The sequence below is a fragment of the Chiloscyllium punctatum genome, chromosome 24 (genome assembly GCF_047496795.1).
Source record: "Chiloscyllium punctatum isolate Juve2018m chromosome 24, sChiPun1.3, whole genome shotgun sequence".
Taxonomy (NCBI): domain Eukaryota; kingdom Metazoa; phylum Chordata; class Chondrichthyes; order Orectolobiformes; family Hemiscylliidae; genus Chiloscyllium; species Chiloscyllium punctatum.
In genome coordinates this window covers 69387699-69409939 of record NC_092762.1, presented here as the reverse complement: position 1 = coordinate 69409939, position 22241 = coordinate 69387699, and the positions used below count along the sequence as shown (strand labels likewise).

Below are 22241 nucleotides of genomic sequence, written 5' to 3'. Positions count from 1 at the left end.
GAAGGTGAGGGGTGGGTTAGTAAATTTGCTGATAACCCAAAGGTTGGAGGTGCTATTGATTAGTATCGAGGGCAGATGGAGTTTAACCTGGATAAATGTGAAGTGATGCATTTTGGAAGGTTGAACTTGAATACTAAATATAGGATTAAAGACAGGATTCTTAGCAGTGTGGAGGAACGGAGGGATCTTGGTGTTCAAGTACATAGATCCCACAAAGTGACCACCCAAGTGGATAGGGTTGTTAAGAAAGCATATGGTGTGTTGGCTTTCATTAATAGGGGGATAGAGTTTGAGTCGCGAGGTTTTGCTGCAGTTCTCAAAGTCCTTGGTGAGACCGCACTTGGAATATTGTGTCCAGTTCTGGCTGCCCTACTATAGGAAAGGTACAGAGGCTTTGGAGAGGGTGCAAAGAAGATTTACCAGGATGCTGCCTGGACTGGAGGGCTTGCTTTCCAAAGAGAGGTTGACTAAGCTCTGGAGAGGACGAAGAAAGGTGAGCTGATTGAGGTATACAAGGTAATGAGAGGCATGGTTAGAGTCAATAGCCAGAGACTTTCCCCCAGGACAGGATTGACCGGCACAAGGGGTCATAGTTTTACGCAGTGTGTTGTGAATGCATGGCATGTGTTGCCAGTGGTGGTGGTGGAAGTAGAGTCATTAGGGACATTTAAGCAACTGCTGGACATGCACATGGACAGCAATGAATTGAGGGATGTGTAGGTTAGGTTATTTTAGGTTAGGAATAATGCTCGGCACAATATCGTGGGCCGAAGGACCTTTTCTGTGTTCTATGATTCTGCCTCTCTACTCGGTGGAGTTTAGAAGGATGATGGAAAATCTCATTGAAACTTGCAAAATACTGAAAAGCCTGGGTAGAATGGACATGGAGAAGATGCCTGCACTAGGAGAGACCAGGACCTGAGGGCACAACTCTGGGTAAAGAGGCGACCTTTCAGAACTGACATGAGGAATTTTTTTCAGCCAGAGGGTATAATTTCTTTAAGGAGAAAGTGAGGAATGCAGATGCTGGAGCCTCATGCCCGAAACGTCGATTCTCCTGCTCCTTGGATGCTGCCTGACCTGCTGCACTTTTCCAGCAACACATTTTTTGGCTATAATTTCTTTAGCCAGATGTGTGGAAATCATTGCCACAGCAGGCTGTGAAGGCCAATCATTCAGTGTTGTGAAGATAGTGAGAGGCTCTTGACTACTAAAAGGTTATTGGGAAAAGGTAGAATCGATGCAGCAGATTTGATGGCGCAATGGCCTGATTCTGTCTCGGTATCTTCAGGTCTTGTAGCAGTGATTATTTATTTTGCTCCTTATTTTGCTTTCCTCCATTACGGATTTCCCCCTTCTCCATTTTAGTCAGTCTGATTGATTTGCCTCAAGGTGAGCTTTGGAGACTAGAGCATCAAATCTAAGCTGATACAGTAATTCCACACAATACTGAGGGAATGTGTTTTCAGATGGACCAATTTTTGATTTAAGCTGAATCCAATTTGCTTCCTTGGGTGGATGAAATTTGTCCCAAGGTATTATTTGAAGAAGGGTATGGGAATTCGCCAGGTGTTCTGGCTAAAACTTTTATTCTTATTGAATGTCATTAAAACAGCTCAATTTCCTAAATTAAAAGTTGAGAGCTGAAATTGTGATGCTGAGGACTGAGGTAGCAATGGCTGCTTTGGAGCTATGATCCTGTACTTATAGCAATGTATGAGGCTTAAACCCTTGCACATCTTTCAAACTTGTGGGTGTGATCTAAATGACTATCCTTGTGGCCTGACTCGTGAATTTAAAACAGTAGGATTTAAAAAGATGACAAAATCTCCTCAGAACTTTCTGTATGAAATCCCCTCCTTATTTGAACCTCGCCTTTCAATCTCCTCTTTCTCCTCCACCCTGCCAAATACTTGCAATTCTCACTGAGAGATCAATTTTCCAGCTTTGGAAAGGGCCCCCGGTGTAAGAAGATTTTGGAGCCTCTAGTTTAATTCATAGTTTATCCGTATTTTTTTTGTGTGTGAAAGTGTGGTGTACAAAATGGTGTGTTTTGCTATAGTATAGTGTGGTAATATTTCAGAAGTAATGAAGTGGCTTTGAAGAGCATTACAACTTTTATTGTTACCTGAGGCATGATCTAAATACAGTCATTGCTGGGCTTATGGGGAAAGCAGAGCAAAGAGACTACTTAAATAATTACTTTTTTTTTAAAAAGTCTATATACAGAAATCCAAATAACCTGCTTCTGTGTTGCTGGATGCTATCCTGGTGGTTGTTAAGTAAGCTAGAAATGATTTGATATGTTTTTCTCTTGCAGCAGTCTGTATTTCGTCTTGAAGAAAGTCTGTGTTTGATCACTGAATGTGTGTGCAGGTCACACAATCATAATACACTGGGAAAACCAGCACCAAGACAATTTTTTTGCCTCATTAATTTTACACACCCCTCTAAATTTAAAAATTAATGAAAATCAGCTGGAAATAGCTTTGAGGAAAACTGCAATAGCTGACTGAAATTGTGCTTGCACCAACTGTTCTCTGGTCTTGGTCAGCAAACTTCACATCTGTTGAGAATTTGTTGTTTGCGCAAGGTGTGCTAAAGTGTTTATTTGCAAGCTTCCGTTTTTTTCATTGTTTAATCTGATCAAGTAAATGAATATTTCCCTCTCTTTTATCAGGCAGCACAATACTTCTACTCACATTTCACAATTGCATTCAAAGTAGCCCAAATTTAATGACTGAATTCCTCTGGCACCTAAAGATCTCCTGCCTCATATAGAGAAGGAATTCTCACATTAAAGTTGTACGAACAGCCACTTGGATACTTTAGTTCACATATGTGAATTGTTGAAATAGCTTATTAGATTTCCTGCTATAGTCAGTTAGATGAGAATGATGCTGGAAAAGCATAGGTCAGGCAGCATCCGAGGAGCAGGCAAATCAATGTTTCGGGCAAAAGCCCTTCATCTGGAAGAGCTTTTCTGATGAAGGGCTTTTGCCCAAAATGTAGATTTTCCTGCTCCTCTGATGTTGCCTGACCTGTGCTTTTCCAGCACCACTCTATTCTTGACTCTCATCGCCAGGATCTTCAGTACCCACTTTCACATAGTCCGTTAGATACCTGCTTTCTTCTTTTAATTTTTACATTTCAAATTGTGCTTTGTTTGCGTAGAACACCCTTGTGTTTCAAACTAACAATTGAGCAATTCACTTTAGAAAAGTTTCTGCATGTTTGTGTGAAACTCATCAGTGCTACATGTAGGGATGCAACGAGCTTAGCTAAAGAAACAGTATGTGTGTGTAAATTGGGAAAAGTCAGCCAACCTGGAGTTCTAACTAGATACAGCAGTACAGTTTCCAGTGCTGTCAAAAGTGTTTCTAACTTAAAATCTGCCTATATGTTGGGAAATTTTGATTGTTGAATTATTTGGAACCGATGGGAAGAGTCGAGTGATTAGTCAACCCTTCTGGCTTCCATCAAATGAACTGGTCAGCAAAGTTGATCATTTGTGCTCTAGAATCTGCCTCATTTTAAGAATTGCTCATTGTGCCACAAATAATATTATTCTAACTTGTTATTGCTAATTGCTATCTTCATACAAATTCTATTATGGACTGGACAGGACAATATTTCATGAAGAAGCTAGTCATTGTTCATTGAACAGCTAGCAGGTATGGGTTTAAGTTTGTGCCAGAATAGATAGATAAAGCAATCCACAAGATGCCGCATAAAGTTAATTTTTCCTCCTTACACAGGGGGTATGCTGTTTGGATTTTAATCTTTGCAGTAAGAGTCCAGGTGCTTGGATATAGCAACAGGCTAAGCTCTTGGCCTCTCCCTATCTTGCATTGGTATTTCCTAGGCAAGAAATGGTCAGACTCTGCCAATTTGATCCTGTAATCAGTTGCTGAAAGATGAGAGTATCTTGAAAGAATTTCCAGCAGCAAAATCTTCCTACCAGTAAACAAATTTAATCATAGATAAAGCAATTTTTTAGTGGGAATATATTCAGTTAGTTTGCTTTCTGGTAATTTTAGATTAGATTAGATTAGATTAGATTAGATTACTTACAGTGTGGAAACAGGCCCTTCGGCCCAACAAGTCCACACCGCCCCGCCGAAGCACAACCCACCCATACCCCTACATCTACCCCTTACCTAACACTACGGGCAATTTAGCATGGCCAATTCACCTGAGTGTGGGAGGAAACCGGAGCAGACACGGGGAGAACGTGCAAACTCCACACAGTCAGTCGCCTGAGGCGGGAATTGAACCCAGGTCTCTGGCGCTGTGAGGTAGCAGTGCTAACCACTGTACCACCGTGCCGCTGGTTGAAAAGAAGTTGGTGATTATGTAATTACAAGAATTATCTGCTTTTCTTCGACTACAGCAGTACTTATCTAATAGGAGTAGACCTACCAGTAATGCAATACTCCTCTCAATTCTGTATTAAAATCTAAGGTTAGCACCTTGAGAAACTCTTGATTTTGTTTATCCTTCCGGAACCGGAGATTGAAGCAGGGTCTTTTTTAGCTCTCTGAATTCTTGACATTATGACCATTTTGTGGCTGACCCAAGTTGACCAACTCAAATCTACTTGTCACTTGGAGAGCACCCTCCAATGCTTACAGCATTTCTGATTTCCGCTTAGTGATTCCTACAGTGAGAAAGTAGAGATTTAAGAATTCAATAGTTCATGTCTACAATTTTTATGGATGTTGCAATGTACATTGGAACTTTAATATGTCCTTCACATCACCAGGAATTTTTTTTTATCCTAATGTGAAGCACCGGACTATTCATAAAAGTTGTTTTCTTTTCATGTAGACTGCCTTTAATAGATTCCATCTTAAGTTTACAGGCATCTATTTAAGACTAATATGAAGTTGAGAGATAATTAGCTAATATTGAATACTCCTGTAACATTTTCATCTCCATTTTGTTTCCTGATTTGTTATTTTATCATAGGTAGTTTGGAACTGTGTTGCTTTTTTTATTCTCTCTTGGATGAAAATATGAGTGTGACTTGGATGATTTAGTTTTGCCAACTGAAAGATTTTTCCTCGATTCTTTAAAAGATCAATACTGTATACAATGCATGATAAATAAGTAGCAGGAAATTACATTGTTATTTTCTTTTTCTTTTAAGGTGGTGAGCTCAACAAATGGTGAGCTTAACACAGATGACCCCACAGCAGGACACTCCAATGCACCCATTACAGCCCCAGCAGAAATTGAAGTGGCAGATGATACCAAGTATGAATTTCTCCCAATCTCCAATATGAATTACATGTATATATTAAACAAATTCAAGTCTTCAGTAATTGTACATTTTAGCGACAGTAAGCGATACCTCTTGCTTATAAAAGATATGTTGTGTACGTCCAGGCCAACTCACATGTGTGATTCTGAACGTTGGTTGCAAAAAGGTATCCATTTGATCACAACATTCATGCTAAAAATAGACCTAATAATTTTTGAAAAGGCTGCACATATTTTGCCAGCTGCGATTCATATTAAAAGCTGACTTTGTTTATTCAGCTTTACAAAGACTGGCAGTAACCATTGTTAACATTCTGTTCCAGCTGGTGTACACAGGGACATACAATATACTGATGTTTTGCAAAGTAGTCCTTCAGTTTGTGCTTTGCAAGTTAAATGTTGTTGAAAGATTAGTTTCTAAATGGGTTGATTGTTATTAATGCATGGCATTCAGATCATTTTCCTTGTGCATTGGTTATGTTAAAGTGTGTCATTTGTCTGAGACATTTTGACAATTCAAGCAGGCAGTTTTGACCTTCACCCACAGAGATAGGGATTCTTAATGGCTCTATGTCTTGATTTTGAAGTTAATTATAGTAAAAGCAAGTAAATGCACATCTGAAATAAAAATAATAAAGTGCTGGAGAAACTCAACAAGTCTGACAACACCGCTTGGGACAGACTCCAATGCAAGACTGTCACTTTAAAACATTTCTCCTTTCCCATAGTAACTGCTTTTAAAACTGGAAAATTCACAAGAATTAAGTTGTGTCCCAAGTTATTGTTCACTTGTGGCTTTTCACAATGTAACCAAGGATGGCTCTTTCTCACCTTCACCCCCCCTATAATTCTTCCCTTCCTGGTCTGTGGGAATTGCTGACCATCTTAACTATACAGCTTTGTGCTTCCATGCTATTGAAATACTGGTCATTCAGTGTGTAGTCAGATGTGAATTCATGACATTATTCCCCTCTCGTATTAAATTTTTAATTTCAGCTGTTCAGTTTAAAGGCAATGTTAAGTAAAAATAGATACTTTCCTGTCAGAATAGGAAGAAAATTTGGAGCAACATTGCAAGCTGCCTTTCTCAATACCTAAAATGAAATACGAGAAGTCAGTATTGAGAATTTAGTCAAATTTGACAAAACACATTGAAATTAGAGGGAGATGTTCAGCATGTCGTTTAAAGTATACTGGCCATACCTATGAGTAGGCTAGACCAGATCCAACCATAATTGACTCCCTAATGTATTCTTCAAAAATACGCACTTTGTCATAGCTATTCATTTTGCACTCATCCGGGCAATTCACAAGAATCAGCAAAGTAAGCGGAAAATAACACTTAGCTCATGAGAGGAGAGGACTGATTGGTTTGCATGTGGACTGTGATAGAGGTGTGCCATGGAGGATACAAATTCAAAATACAAATCTGATACAGGGTATCTGTTGAATTTTGTCAACTTCTACACCTAGATACACCTAGTTAATGTGTTGGTCTGAAGTAGAGTCAGAGATGTACAGCATGGAAGCAGACCCTTTGGTCCAACCCATCCATGACAACCAGATATCCCAAGCGAATCTAGTCCCACCTGCCAGCGCCCGGTCCACATCCCTCCAAACCCTTCCTATTCATATATCCATCCAAATGCCTATTAAATATTGCAATTGTACCAGCCTCCACCACTTCTTCTGGCAGCTCATTCCATACATGCACCACCCTCTGTGTGGAAAAAGTTGCCCCTTATGTCTCTTTTATATCTTTCCCCTCTCACCCTAAACCTATGCCCTCTAGTTCTGGACTCCCCTATTGCCTATTTACATTATCCATGCTCCTCATAATTTTGTAAACCTCTATAAGGTCAGCCCTCAGCCTCCGACGCTCTAGAGAAAACAGCCCCAGCTTGTTCAGCCTCTCCCTATAGCTCAGATCCTCCAACCCTGGCAACATCCTTGGAAATCTTTTCTGAACCCTTTCAAGTTTCACAACATCTTTCCAATAGGAAGGAGACCAGGATTGCACGCAATATTCCAACAGTGACCTAACCAATGTCCTGTACAGCCGCAACATGACCTCCCGACTCCTGTACTCACTACTCTGACCAATAAAGGAAAGCATACCAAACGCCACCTTCACTATCCATCTACCTGTGACTCCACTTTCAAGGAGCTATGAACCTGTACTCTTTTTGTTCAGCAACACTCCCTAGGACCTTACCATTAAGTGTATAAGTCCTGCTAAGATTTGCTTTCCCAAAATGCAGCACCTCTCATTTATCTGAATTAAACTCCATCTGCCACTTCTCAGCCCATTGGCCCATCTGGTCAAGATTTTGTTGTAATCTGAGGTAACCCTCTTCACTGTCCACTAAACTTCCAATTTTGGTGTCATCTGCAAACGTACTAACTGTACCTCATATGCTCACATCCAAATCATTTATGTAAATGACAAAAAGTAGTGGACCCAGCACTGACGTGGGTTAACTTCTACACTGTTTGAACCTCAGCTATGAGAATCATGGGATAAAGTTCTCCTCTAGGTTATTGTATTAATCTAATGCAAAATGAATTACAATGGTTTTAGCTTGGTGGTTGAAAGGCGCAAGTAACATAAGACCTGCTCATGTCAGTACAGAGGCAAAATTGAGGCTAGTTGAGGAATTAGAAGGTATTCTGATGAAGCAGCTGGTGTTCTACCATTTTTAACAACAAATTGTTATGAGAGCATTTGATAATACTTAGTAATGCTAATGCTGTGGATAAAAATATTTTTATGTGCATAAAGCTGCTTTTCTCTGTTCCTGTGGTAGTGAATTTATTTTTCATAAATATATTAACTCAATATTTTTGGTCAGAAATATTATCCTTCAATCAAACACTCACTGACTTTCTTTCCATTTGGTCATTAACTAACTGACAATGTCAGTTGTCATCTTCAGTGGAAAGCAGAAAATACAGTATCTTTTGCTGATTTCTAGTCATGGTCAAATTTTGACTGATACCAATAAGAACATTTTAATTGCTTTAAAGTAAAATCTCGGTAGTATCAGAAGTGACATTTCTTAAGATTTGAAATAATAATTTTTTTTTTAAAGGTGCTGTTGTTTCTTCAAGAGGCGGAAGAGGAAAACCATTCAGCGGCATAAGTGACTCTGGAAACTGCTGTGAGATTTACGTGTGTGTTCTGCGACTTTCCAGTCATACTAAATTCAGAAATCCATCTCTTTTGTGGCAGACATATGCTGTTGTCTAAGATCATGACTTTTCTGCCCAGAATTTTGGGCTTCTGACATTGGTACTCTTTTCTGCTGTGAAGTTCTTATTGGTGGACTTGGCAAATGCACCATGCAAAAGTTTTACTTCCTTTTCTGTGGGAGTCCACGAAAGCATCGTCTCCGAAATGTGCATTAAATAGGATTAGTTCTCTCAGTGGGATCAAGGCAGTGTTGAGTTCAAGTTTTTAAAAAGTTCCAGAATGGAAATAGCAGGAATTACTTCAAGATTTTTGTATGATGATTTAATTTGAAACTCAACTCTCGACATGCTTCATTCATCTCCAGTGTTATGTAATCGCAAGTCATGCGATAACCTTTTTCTTTTTTTCCCCCCCTTTTGTTTTGATCAACCTGAATGCGTGGTGTAGTCACTGTCATTGGGTACTGTTGGGATAAGGAAATACCTTGTAGGCTCCTTATCTTTAATTGCACTTTCGATAACCGTATGTAAGAGCTTTTGGATCTGATTGTGCAAAAACTGTTTCTAAATGTACCTTTTTTAAGGGAATACAAAAACAGTAGGAAACGTAGCATGTTTTTAAATGTAATAATGTTTGCAAAATGTAAGTGAAACAGTTACATTATTAAACTGGGTAGAATTAATGTGATAGTTCACAGAAAACGAAATCTTGTTCAAATTCAGATCTAGTTTGAGCTTTTAAGATCCAGATGTCATTTAGGGCTGTATGTGAATTGGAGATGGTCATCATCGAAATTTAGCAGCTGAATCATGTGATAAAAGGGCACTTCAGACACAGTATGTCGATGTGCCTTTTAGTAGAGGCACTTTTATGTTGGGTCTTGGCAGAACAGCCCAGTTAATAGGGTAAAGGTTTGGTATAGTTGAAGGTTTCTGCCATAGTCATGCCATTTAATAAAAGATCAACACACAGGTTTTGTCAGCAATACCCAATTGAAGAACCAGGTAAGCAGAAAGAGGATTTAATATTTCAAAACATTTGGCATTGACAAGCTTACAGAAAAGTACTTTGGAAGACAAAATTCTTGACCTAGTTCAACTTGAGTATGAAAATGATAAACGAACTTTGAAAAGTTTTCAGTGTAGACAGGAGCAGTGAAGAAGGACAAATTAGCAATGATTTATGAAAGCCTATCAGAGCAAGGAACATTCTTGAGGTTTCAATTACTTTGGAAAGTTAGTCACCTAAGCTGTGACAAAGTACCTCAATTTCTGGATTGGAAGCCACAGCTAGTCTTAAGTGGGGCAAATTAATTTGTAGCAAGTCTTCATTTCAGAAATTTACTGATTACCAGTTTTACCCATAGCTTTCAATGTGCTCTATGATGATCGTATAGCCATATTTTTGGTGTGTCGAACTACAAAGATTTTATGCACAATTTTCTTTCAAAAATCGATTGTTTTTACTTTGAAAGACATTTCATTTAAAAGTTACACCATTTTAGAACCCGCTGTATTTCCCTTTTTTGTTTTAAGGCTGCAGGTTTTTCTCAGGAAATTAGGGTACTTAAAATGGACCCCTGACAAGACTGGGCTATTGACTGATTATCCATCTCAATAGATTCTTGTTAACTCTAGGTACAGGAGAAGCTTGGATTACAAACTCCAACCTAGAGTGAATCATTGGTGTCCTGCACGTAGCTAAGCTTTTAGATTAAGTCCCTTACTATGAGTCATCTTTACAGAAGCAGTTTCCATTGGTGCAGTACTTAACAAGAGATCCATTTCTGGTGCAGAGAAACACTCATCCACAACCACGCGCAACGTTTTCTTTGTGTAACATTGAATTTTTAGTTGGTTAATTTTTTTTTTGAATGCTTAAGTGTTGTTGTGGATAGTGTCCATTTGCCAGTGAGATGTAAGAGGAAGGCCAACACAGAAACAAAAGGTTAGCTGTTACTGGTCGCCGTGGTGAAATTTGTTTGTTCTTGGATCCGGCTAAAATATTAATGAAGAAATAAAATTCTAAATGGTTTTTCTAAGGAGATAAACTGAAGTAATTTTTTTGCCTTTTTGTTTTCTTTCCAAAATCTCATTGAGTATTTGAAGACTTAGTTTGGCCAGTACGGTTAAAGCACTTCTGAAATCTAATTTCAGGTGTGCCTGGTCCTTTCCATATGTTAAAATAGAAGATGATTTTAGGTGAGAATTACACTTGTAGGTTTTTTTAAAAAATAATGTTAAGCATTGTGTTCACAAATATCTTGTGGGCTGTTATTATTTTCCGAATATTGGGAATTCAACATGTCAGATATGAGACTGCCCAAAGGTGTTTTTAGTTGAGGCTAGTATTGCACACTTGTACTTTTATTAAATTCCACCCCCAAAATAAACTAAGTTACAGTTAGATACTATAGACCTGTCCTGAGAGAAGGCAGAATTGATTTTGGAGTTGCCTAAAACATGCACTTTCATACTGGTGATCTCAAATCTGCACAATCAATGTTTAATTTCCCTTGGACAGTAAAATTATGGAGTCAAGTGATGAGCAGAGTGTATCTTTAAAAATATAAACCTAAAGTTTGGTGGGCTGTTGACGGTCATACCTTATTTTAATACTTATTGTTGTATATAGACTTTCAAAAATTTATGTGGGTAGTTTAAGCTGCCAGAAATGAGCAAAAGTTTGACTGTGAATCATCTCCATTTCCACTTAAATGGATAGAAAGAGGAGTCTCAAAAATGTCAAGGTAGTGCAATGATACCCACGCATGCTGAGCAATGTTTTGCAAAATTCATTTGCTGCCTTTTCTGCCAGGATGGGTCTTTTATTGTCTGGAATGCGATAATCATGATTGATATTATTGTGAACATTAAAAGGCATATTAATGTTTCAGATCTTGTTACCTTTTTGTGGTGAACCATAATGCTCAGAATAGCACAAAAACTGAAGATTGATCTGTGCATTCTGTATTTTGCCCATAATTTAACACTTTACATAAAATGGTCTCTATCCACAACAAGCACGTGAGCAATTTCAGTATGCTGTCATTAATTTTGGTGACTGTAATAAGTGAAAAGAACCAAATAAAGGGAATACAAGCAATTTATATTTTTGTATATTGTATTCACTTTAGATGTAAAACTCTACTGTTGGCTAAACTTTCTGAAATGTTACAAAAACTTAAGATTAATTATTTGCAGCAATTGAATACTGTTTACACCGTACTATCCAGTACAAAACTAGCAGATGTACTTCTTTACATTGAGCATGAAAGCTTAATTTTGAGAGGAATGGTAAGAAATATGTGATTCCCCTATTCGAGGTAGCCAGGATGTTAAATTAATGGATCCATGTCTCCCTTCTTTTCCATTTTGTCCTGATCTTGGGAACTAACCCTTCCTTCTGCTATGGTGAGCATGCAACTTGACCAACTTGCACCTTAAGTTCGTTACTTGTTACTTGAGTTATCCTATTCAAACACAGCGCTGATTTTTTTTTTTGTCTGATTATATCCAACTAAAACCAAAGCATAAATATGTTCTGTAATTTGTGTTTGAAAATGTTAATTTGTTCTTATTTCAGATAATCAATCTGTCTCTGTTAGTTTGAGTTAATGCAAAGAATGGAAGAAAGACTTCCAGCTGTGTGATATTTTTTACAATTTCAAAGCAGCTCAAATCCAGTGAAGCACATTTTAAAGTGTAGTCACTGCTTTAATGTAGCAAGGTCCCATGACCATATCATCAAGTCATCCTATTGCTATTTTTGTGATATTGAGGGATAGGTAAAGATAAAGGTGACTAACTTCAGCCAAGTTAAAAATCACATAACACCAGGTTATAGTCCAACAGGTTTAAGTGGAAGCACACTACCTTTCGGACTGTTGCTCCTTCATGTGATAGTGGAGGGCTCAATCCTAGCACACAGAATTTATAGCGCAAATTTACAGTGTGATCTAACTGAAATTATACACTGAAAAATTGATTGTTAAGTCTTTCATCTCTTTGAATACCGTGATAGTTTCACTTCTTTCATATGTAAATCACAAAACCTTTTTTGAAAAGTTGCATTCTCGGGTTAGCTGTTAACAATGGTGATAACTAGACAATATGTTGAAGGTGTTAGCCCCCTGTGTTCTCTGTCTATGCCATGATGTTTAGATTGATTCTAATGTAAAAAGTGAGATAACAGAGTTTTACATGAATGCATGCAGTTTTTGAGAAAAGTATAATGTAACCCTGCAAGTACAAATTCATCCTACAAAATATGTGTGTGCATGTGGGTTTTTGTCTGTGTATCTGTCTGGGTTGGGGGTTGAGTGTGAGAAAGTGTATGTGTGTAGTGAGTGCAGAGTGTCTTAAGTGTGTGGGGGCGTGTGTGTGTATAGTGCAATGGTGATCACCTGTGATGTGACATGAACACATAGTCCTGGTTGAGGTCCTCCCTATGGGTACTGAACTTAGCTATCGGTCTCTGCTTGGCCACTTTTCGCTGCTGTCCCCAAGTCCGCCTTGGAGGATGGTCACCTGAAGGTCCGAGGTCGAATGTTTTGGACCTCTGAAGTGTTTCCCAACTGGAAGGGAACCCTCCTGTCTGTTGATTTTCTGCGGTGCCTATTCATCGTTTCCCCAATGCACCATGCCTCAGAGCATCCTTGCCTGCAACGTATAAGATAGACTACGTTGGCCGAGTCACGTGAGTACCTGCCATATACAAGGTGGTAATGGTGGTATCTATGTTCACACTCTGACACGTCTTGCAGCGCCTACCGTGACAGGTTTGTATGGAGTTGTCCTGAGAGCCGGCCAGCTTGCTACGAACAACAATCTGTTTGAGGTTTGGCGGTTATTTATTGGAGGTGTGGGGAAGGTCTTGGTGAGGTGCTCATCCTCATTGATAATGTGTTACAAATCACGAAAAACATGGCGTAATATTTCAGCTCCTGGGAAATACTAGGTAAAAACAATGACTGCAGATGCTGGAAACCAGATTCTGGATTAGTGGTGCTGGAAGAGCACAGCAGTTCAGGCAGCATCCGAGGAGCAGTAAAATCAGTGTTTCAGGCAAAAGCCCTTTATCAGGAATAAAGGCAGAGAGCCTGAAGGGTAGAGAGATAAATGAGAGGAGGGTGGGGGTGGGGAGAAAGTAGCATAGAGTACAATGGGTGAGTGGGGGAGGGGATGAAGGTGATAAGTCGGGGGGGGGGGGGGGTGGAGTGGATAGGTGGAAAAGAAGATAGGCAGGTAGGACAAGTCATGGGGACAGTGCTGAGCTGGAAGTTTGGAACTTCAAACTTGCAGCTCAGCATTGTCCCCATGACTGGTTCTACCTGCCTATCTTCTTTTCCACCTATCCACTCCACCCTCCCTCTCTTTTCTCCCCACCCCCACCCTCCTCTCACTTATCTCTCCACCCTTCAGGCTCTCTGCCTGTAGTCCTGATGAAGGGCTTTTGCCTGAACCGTCGATTTTACTGCTCCAATGCTGCCTGAACTGCTGTGCTCTTCCAGCACCACTAATCCAGATCCTGGGAAATACTAAACAACAAAGGTTGCAGCACGTGTCTTGTCTCCTGAGGAGGTCATTACGGTTCCTGGGAAATACTAGGTAAAAACAATGACTGCACGTCGGAACTGGCGGTCAATGAGTTGGGCATCGTACCCCGTTTTTGTGAGGGCATGCCTGAGTACTTCAGGTGTCCATCAAGTTTCTCCTCATCTGAGCAGACCCGGTGTACACGTAGGGCTTGTCCATAGGGGATGGCTGTTTTAATATGTTTTGGGTGGAAGCTGGAGAAGTGCAGCATTGAGGTTGTCTGTGGGTTGTGGTAGAGTGTGGTGCTGACGTGTCCATCCTTGATGGAGATGCATGTGTCCAATAATGAGACAGATTGTCAAGAGTAGTCCATGGTGAGTTTGATGGTGGGATGACACTTGATGTCACTGTGTAGTTTTATCAGTGACTCCTTGCCATGGGTCCAGAGGAAGAAAATGTCATCAATGTACCTGGTGTATAATGTTGGTTGGAGATCCTGCATAGAGAAGAAGACTTGTTCGAACCTGTGCATAAAAATGTTGGCATATTGGGGTGAAAATTTGGTCCCCATGGCTGTTCTGTGTGTCTGGATGAAGAACTGGTTGTCAAAGGTGAAGACGTTGTGATCAAGGATAAAGCGGATGAGTTGTCGGATGGTGTTTGGAGACTGGCAGTTGTTGGTGTTGAGTACTGAGGCTGTTGCTGCGATACCATCATTGTGGGGGATGCTGGTGTAGAGTGCGGAAACGTCCATTGTGACGAGGAATGTTCCTGGTTCGACTGGCCCGTGGGTGCTGGATTTCTGTAAGAAATCCGTAATGTTGCAACACAAGCTTGAAACAATAGGTTTCAAGATGCCTTCAACAAAGCCGGAGAGATTCTCACATCAGGCCCCATTGCCCGACACGATGGGACGTCCTGGTGTGTTGGCTTTGTGTGCCTTTGGACAGCAGTAAAAGTCACCTACACAAGAAGTACGTGGGATGAGGGCACGTAGGGAACTCTGAAGGATTGGATCCAAAGTTCTGATCAATGTGTTTAATTCACGGGTGTGTTCTTTGGTCGGATCAGCTGGTAGTTGCCTGTAGTGTTCCTGGTTGTTCAGTTGTCGGTACACTTCCTTGCAGTAATCTGTCCTATTCTGAATGACAAACTTCAGCAAAGAGTGATAGTTCTCATTGAGAATGTTAGTATTGTTTTTTAATTCACTCGTGCTGTAGGGGTGTCACTGTCTGTCCAGCAGTTCTTGCCTGTCCCTAGATGTCCTTGAGAAAGTGGCAGTTAGCAGCCACCTTGAACCACTGTAGTCCATATATTGTAGGTGGACTCTCAATGCTACAGGCAGAGAATTCCAAGACTCAATCCAAAGACTGAGGTAATGGTCATACATTTCCAAATCAGGATGCTAAGTGGTTTGGAGGGGAACTTGTAAATGGTGATCTCCCAGTATTGCCATTGTCCTTCTAGGTGGAAGTGTCGTGATTCGGAAGGTGCTGTCTAAGGAGCTTTGAATTTCATCTTGTAGATGGTACACATTGCTGCTGCTGCTGCTGCTGCTGCTGCTGCTGCTGTGTGTCAGTGGTGGAGGGTGTGGATGTGGTCCCCATCAGCTGGACTGCTTTGTCCTGAATGGGGTCAAGCATTTTGAATGTTGATGGAGTTGCACTTACGCATTGCATAGGTGGCAGGTGTTCCATCAGACCCCAGGTATTGGTGGACAGGTTTTGGGGAGTCAGGAGTTGAATCACTCGCAGCAGTATTCGTAGCTTCTGACCTGTTCTTGTAGCCGCTGTTGTGATAACGCTGCTCCTTTAATGAAGTTAGATTGTCCTTTGTTTTTTTTCTTTCAGAGAGATTGCACCATTGAATATCAAGAGGAAATGGTAGATTCTCTCTTACTGGAGGTGATCCTTGCTTGCCATTGGTGTGGCACAAATGTTCCTTGCCATTTTTCAGCTCAAGCCTGGATATTGTTGCAGTTGAAGATTGACTGCTTTAGTATCTGAGGAATTATGAACGATGTTGGACATTAAACAGTCATTGGCGAATATCCCCACCTCTGACCTTTTTATGATGGAGTGGAGCTGCATTGATGAAGCAACAGACTCATTTGTGAAGGTGGCTAAACAAATGAAGTGACCAGTGACCATGTGGAATTTTGTTGAACCAAACAAAATTTGCAGGTAGAGCTAGTGAGGTATTTGCATCACTATCAGAGGTGGTATCTGGGGCATATGAGATGGTGAAGAAAGCCATCTTAAGTGCATATGAGCTCGACCTGAATAAATATCACTTAGTGTTGCTGGGTCAAAATATGTGAATTCCCTCCCTAACAGCATTGAAGATGTGTTTAAATCAAATTCATTGGTTCAAGAAGGCAGTTCACCAGCACCATCACTTTCTCATGTGGATTTAGGAATAGGCTGTAAATAAAGGCATAAATAGGAGCAGGAAATAGACCATTTGGCCCCTCGAGGCTGCCACACCATCCAGTAAATCATGACCAATATGTCCTCAGCCTCCATATCAGCCATGATTTATTAGATGGTGTGGCAGCTTTGGAGGGCCCAGCGGCCTATTCCTGCTACTCTTTCATGCCAACCCCTTGTGGTCAGTAACTCCCTGATATTTCAAAACTTCATTTTCTCCTCCTTTTAAGTACCTTAGGTGATCTCCATAACACTTGGGCATTGGCAAGTCCAGATGTTCACTATCCTTGGAAAGAGAAAATCCTTCACATCTATTTAAAATGCATGTCCTAATTTTCTATAACTTTTCCCTAGACTGCAAATCCTCCACTAGTGGAAACCTTGCCACATCCACTCCCCTCAGAATCTTGTATGAGTCAATAAGATCACCCCTTACTTTTTAAACCCCAATGATGGAATACCTAATCTGCTTAATTTTTCTTGATATGTCATATCAGGAGTTAGCCTGTTGTCTGTCTCTCGAATAGCCTCCAATGCCAATATTTGTTTTAATCACCTGGTCAAAACTGTACACAATATTCCAGGTGCAGCCTTACCAACTCATTGTGCAGAGGAAACAAAACTTTCCGTATTTAAGCTCCAATCCCCAAGCAATCAAAGCCACAATCCTATCTGCTGCCTTAATTAGTTGCTGTGCCCACAAACCCAGATCTGTCTGTGCTGGACATTTTGCATTATCTTTGTATTTAAAGAATCATCTACCTTTCGATTCTTCCTACCTCACTTTCCCACATTAAAATCCATTTGCCTGGTTTTTACCCACTCGCTCAACCTACCTTTATCTCTTTGCAAATTCCTTGTGTCTTCATCACAATATGCCCTACCATCTATTTTTGTAATATCAAATTTGGATGCATTACACTCCGCCTCCTCCTCCAAGTCATGAATATAAATGGTAAATAATTGAGGCCCTGGGACTGAACCTTGCGACACTCCATATTCGTCTTTCCATCCTGAAAAAATCCATTAATCTTGACACTGTCTTTTGTGTGTTAACCAATTCTCAGTCCAAGGTAATACAATACCCTAATACCATGACCTCAAATTTTGTGCAATATATTTTTATGTGACACTTTATTTAATGTCTTCTGGAAATCCAGAAGTCATGTAGTTTGTTTGTTTTTGCCAATTCTGCTCATTACATCCTCTCAGAATTCCAGCAAACTTGTCAACCACAAATTCCCTTTCCTAAAACCAGATTGACCTCTGTTTGTTTATTCTAAATGTCTTACTATTTCTTTCTTAATAAAAGACTCTAGCATTTTCCTAGCAACAGATGCTGGATAAGCTAGACTATAGTTTTCTCCTTTCTGTCTCCCTGTTTTCTTAAAGAGGGCTGTCACATTAGATACACTGGAACCCTCCTAGAATCAACTGAGTTCTAGCATATTGTGGTCAATTCCTCCTTATTTCTGCAACCAATAGCTTTAAAACTCTTGGATGCAGGCCATCAGGTTCTGGTGACTTGTCCCACTTGATAGAGGCTGTTGCTGTCTTCGTATTAGCGCCTTTCTTCTCTGTTACCTTTGGGATGTTTATAATATATTGCATCGTTAAGATAGCTACAAGATTTAAATTTTCTGCCATGTCTCAGATTCCAAAATTGTAATCTCCAAGGATCCCACACTTGCTTTAGCTACTGTTTTTCTATACCCACTGAAGCTCATTCTGCCTGTAGCTCTTGCCAATTTTCTCCCTCTTAAATAGTTTTTTCATCCTCTACTCCTGATTCCGAAAACATTCCCAATTTTCTGGACTATCAAGTTTTTTTCCACTTCACCTTTTTTTTTGTGCTGTTTTTATTGCATACTCTCTCTGACGACCTTTTGTCAACCATGGGTGATTCATCCTTCTCATAACAAAAATTTATTTCAGTCAAAAAAAAACTCAAGTATAATAAAATATTTGCTTCAGCATCTGCTCTACTCATTGATTGGCTTTCCCTTGGTCTGTTTTCCCAGCCCGCTTTCAACAATGCTTCCATTGTACCTGTAAGTGTCTTTATTTAAGCTGAGGATGTTGGTTTGAGACACCAGTTGCTGACACTCAAAATGAAATTTGAAATTCAACCATACTGTAATAACTAACACCATGTCCCCCACCCCAAACGACCCTGAACTGAGATCTTTTATTAACCCTATCTAATTGTACATTACTAATCTTGTTCCCAAGTAGGTTCTGCAATGTACTGCTCTAAGAAATAATCCTTGATGCTCTCCACAAATTTGTCTTCCATGTTACCTTTGTCTATGATTCGTACTGTCAATGTGCAGATTAATTGTCATGGATGATTTTATACTGTCTTCCTCATACCTCCATTATTTCCTGATTTATATGTTGTATTACAGTGAGGCAATTCTTCAGGGAGCTATAAATGACTGCCATCATTATTTATTTTCTTTACTATTTCTTATTTTCACCCGAACTATTGCCCTATACCGCTAGCTACCCAATATTTCATTAACAAAACTACCTCCCCTTTTTTCTTTTTGCCCTTTCTTTAGGGATGATGAATACCCTTAAATATTGAATCCCCTGTTTCCCTCATAGCTTTCAAATCATATTCATTTATTTTTTGTTAGGGCTGTGAATTAATCTAGGTAAAAACAATGACTGCAGATGCTGAAAACCAAATACTGGATTAGTGGTGCTGGAAGAGCACAGCAGGTCAGGCAGCATCCAACGAGCAGCGAAATCGACGTTCGGGCAAAAGCCCTTAATCTGTCTTGTTACAAATGCTGCGTTCAGGTAGTCTTTTTACCATTATTGCTTACTCCAGTTCTCATTTTTGCTGCACTTGTCTGCTTATATTTTCTGGCCTTTTCCTTTTACACCTAGGCTATCTCTTTTTCATAACAAAACACAACTTCAACTGGAACCCCCATCTTGTGCACAGCACCCAGATGGCCAAGCCCACGACTCCTGAGTGAATTTTTAAAAAAATCTGTGGATAACAACAGCCACACAGGATGTCAGCACGTAATGCCAGGGAATAACGTGCAAACACTGCAATATCTGGCATTTGAGAAAGATTGAAAATGCTGTCGTGGCCATGTTTGGCTTAGTTGGGAATGTTATAATGTCTGAATTTGTTTTCAGTGCATTTTTAAGAATGTCCATCTTGATTGTGATGTCTTCTTCAGTCTTCACGTATTAATAAAGATAAGGTTCAAGTGTTTCAACGTTAACACCATTCCAAAGATGCAAGCCTGAATACATAAGGTTTCTAAAGAGCAAGATCTTGCAGACCCATGAGCTCTGGTTGCTTCCCCAACCCCAACCCCAACCCCACCCCCACCCCCACCCCCACCCCCACCCCCACCCCAACCCCCACCAAAAAAAAACTCCTTCCTTTGAAGGCAGCAATCAAGATGGCCTTAAACTCTGTGTGACTTGGAAGCGAAAAAAGGGACCCTGCAGGAGGGGTGGGTATGAAGGGGAAGGCTGACCAGGCCTAAGTGATGAGATGGTGGCCTGCACAGGCATGAGGAGCAGTCAGGACCAGTGGAGCAGTTTGCTTGGTTCAACTCTGCCCTTCCCCTGCCCAGACACCCAAGCCCACCTCTCAGATCTGCCTAGATATCCTGACTGCCCTCCTCCATGGACCTCTCCTCAGACCCCTGATCTGGACTGGAGCAGTCACTCCTGAAGATTGTCACTCACTGTCACTGTTCCAGAACTGTAATGTTATTAAAGTTCAGTCCAGACATTTCAACTAAAAATCTAATTTGCATATAATACACTCTGATAAACAACCGTATAGTAACGACTGACCAACTTATCCATTTTTGTAACATTGCTTGAAGGTGTGAATATTGGCCAGGAAGTCAAAGATAACTTTGTTTTCTTTTAAAATGGCTCTAAAGAATCTTTTGTGTTCATACACTTACAAATGGCTGCTTCATATTGTCTCACATTCCTTTCCAACTTGCATACAAATTGACTTCCGAATGGACTCAAGAGCAGAACCCAGGGAGGCCTGTAATGGGTTTATACTTTTACTGTGCATATAAAATTGTTTGAATTGTTAGAAGTAAATAGCTTGATTTATACTAATTTTTCTGTCTTTTGATTAATAAGCTTCCATTTTATTATTAACACAAAATCTGCAATGTTTTGTTTCGGCAAGAGACCACCTCATTAAAATCAAAGCAAATCAAAATATAATCTACCAAGCCAAATTTCCACCCGGGATCTGACTTGCTGATGATAACATCAGCTTGGCTCATAACACTATGAAGAGGTTTTATACTCCAGGAAATTGTAAGAATCCCTTTCTATCCTACTGCATGCTCTTAATGTTGCAATTGAGCTATGACACTTCGAATCATAGTCATAGAGTCAAACACCATTGGAAAAGACCCTTTCGTCCAACCTGTCCATGCAGACCAAGTTTCCCAAGCGACGCTAGTTCCACTTGCCTGTGTTTGGCCCTATCCCTCTAAAACTTTCCTATTCACATATTGTTGAAATGTCTTTAAAATGTTGTAATTATACCTGCATTTACCACTTCCTCTGCACCACTTCCTCTGACAGTTCATTCCACATATGAACTTTGTCATGTGAACTTTCCAGACCCCTCAACAGCTCATGAATGTGTAAAAAGCTGTGCTTGTAAAGCACAAACTCTGATTTAGATAATGGTGTTGTTGGGGATTGAGAGGGTAGCAAAATACCCCAGGGAAACGATAAATAACAGTGTTACTGACAGTTATAACTCTCAAATGTGGTAGCCATGTGCATCTTCTGCGTAAGACATTGTTTGATTACAGAAGAAAAGTATTTGTCATTTCTCTTATAGAGGAGTGTAGTTCAAACTGTTAAATGGCCCCTGTGGCTTCCTGGGGAGTAGCCAGTGGTGTAAAAGTGAGAGCTGTGGTTATTTTCTGGGCTGTAGTATGTGTTGTGAACCTTGGCAGCAGCTCAGTCTGAGGAACAGTGTTCATGAGCGGTGAATAATCTCAAGTTCACCTGGGTCTATCTGTCTGCTGGATGGCTCCAGCTATCACCCAGTACTGTCCAATTCTTTCTGCACCTGCTGATCCTCCTCCTCATGATGTAAAGTAGAACAAATTTATAATGAGAATCCATTTGTGAGACCTCAATCAGAGCCAGGTCTTTTCTTAAATGAATTTATTCATGGGATGTGGGGATCATTGGCTAGGCCAGCAATTATTGTGTATGTGTCTACAACTGTCCAGAGGGCAATTAAGAGCCAATCACATTGCTTTGAATCACATGTAGACCAGACCATTAAAGAGTTGAACCTCCTAGTGTTGAAAGAGAATAATGTCCTAGAATATTGCAGAAGGGAAGGGCTGCTTGTTTGTCAGAAAAATCTATTTCAGCCATGCTTGCACCGAGATCTTAGATTTAGCCAAAAGTCTTCTAAAACAACCTTTCTTGAGCAGTATAGAACATTAGAACAATACAGAACAGGCCCTTTGGCCCTCAGTGTTGCGCTGACCCATTAACTATTCTCAGCTCATCCCCCTACACTATCCCATCATCGATGTGCTTATCCAAGGATTGTTTAAATCTCCCTAATGTGGCTGAGAAGTGTTGAGCAGTGTTAACCAAATGTTTTCATGTTGATAAAATGGCAGACAGCAGTTTATATGGTGCACATTCTCAAGTTGATGGCAAGTAGGTAGCCAGAGAGCTTCAGATGGACAGCACAATCTTGCCCTATCTTTGTACGTGACTGTTACCTAAGGGCCGGTGTTTCTTCAGGATGTCCTAATGCTGGATTTCTTT

The 22241-nt window shown here is 40.2% G+C and overlaps 1 protein-coding gene across 4 annotated transcripts in view; it reads left to right on the top strand.

The window, feature by feature from the left end:
* The window catches only part of LOC140494674 (casein kinase I), a 115079-nt gene extending 103512 nt beyond the window's left edge, over positions 1 to 11567 (top strand). For all 4 annotated transcript variants that reach the window (XM_072594124.1, XM_072594123.1, XM_072594126.1 and 1 more), the window contains 2 exons: positions 5153 to 5259; positions 8358 to 11567. In XM_072594124.1, coding sequence (XP_072450225.1) covers positions 5153 to 5259; positions 8358 to 8412 — 162 coding nt within the window. In that variant the 3' untranslated portion in view covers positions 8413 to 11567. The remainder of the gene's footprint in view (positions 1 to 5152; positions 5260 to 8357) is intronic.
* The last annotated feature ends 10674 nt before the right edge of the window (positions 11568 to 22241 follow it).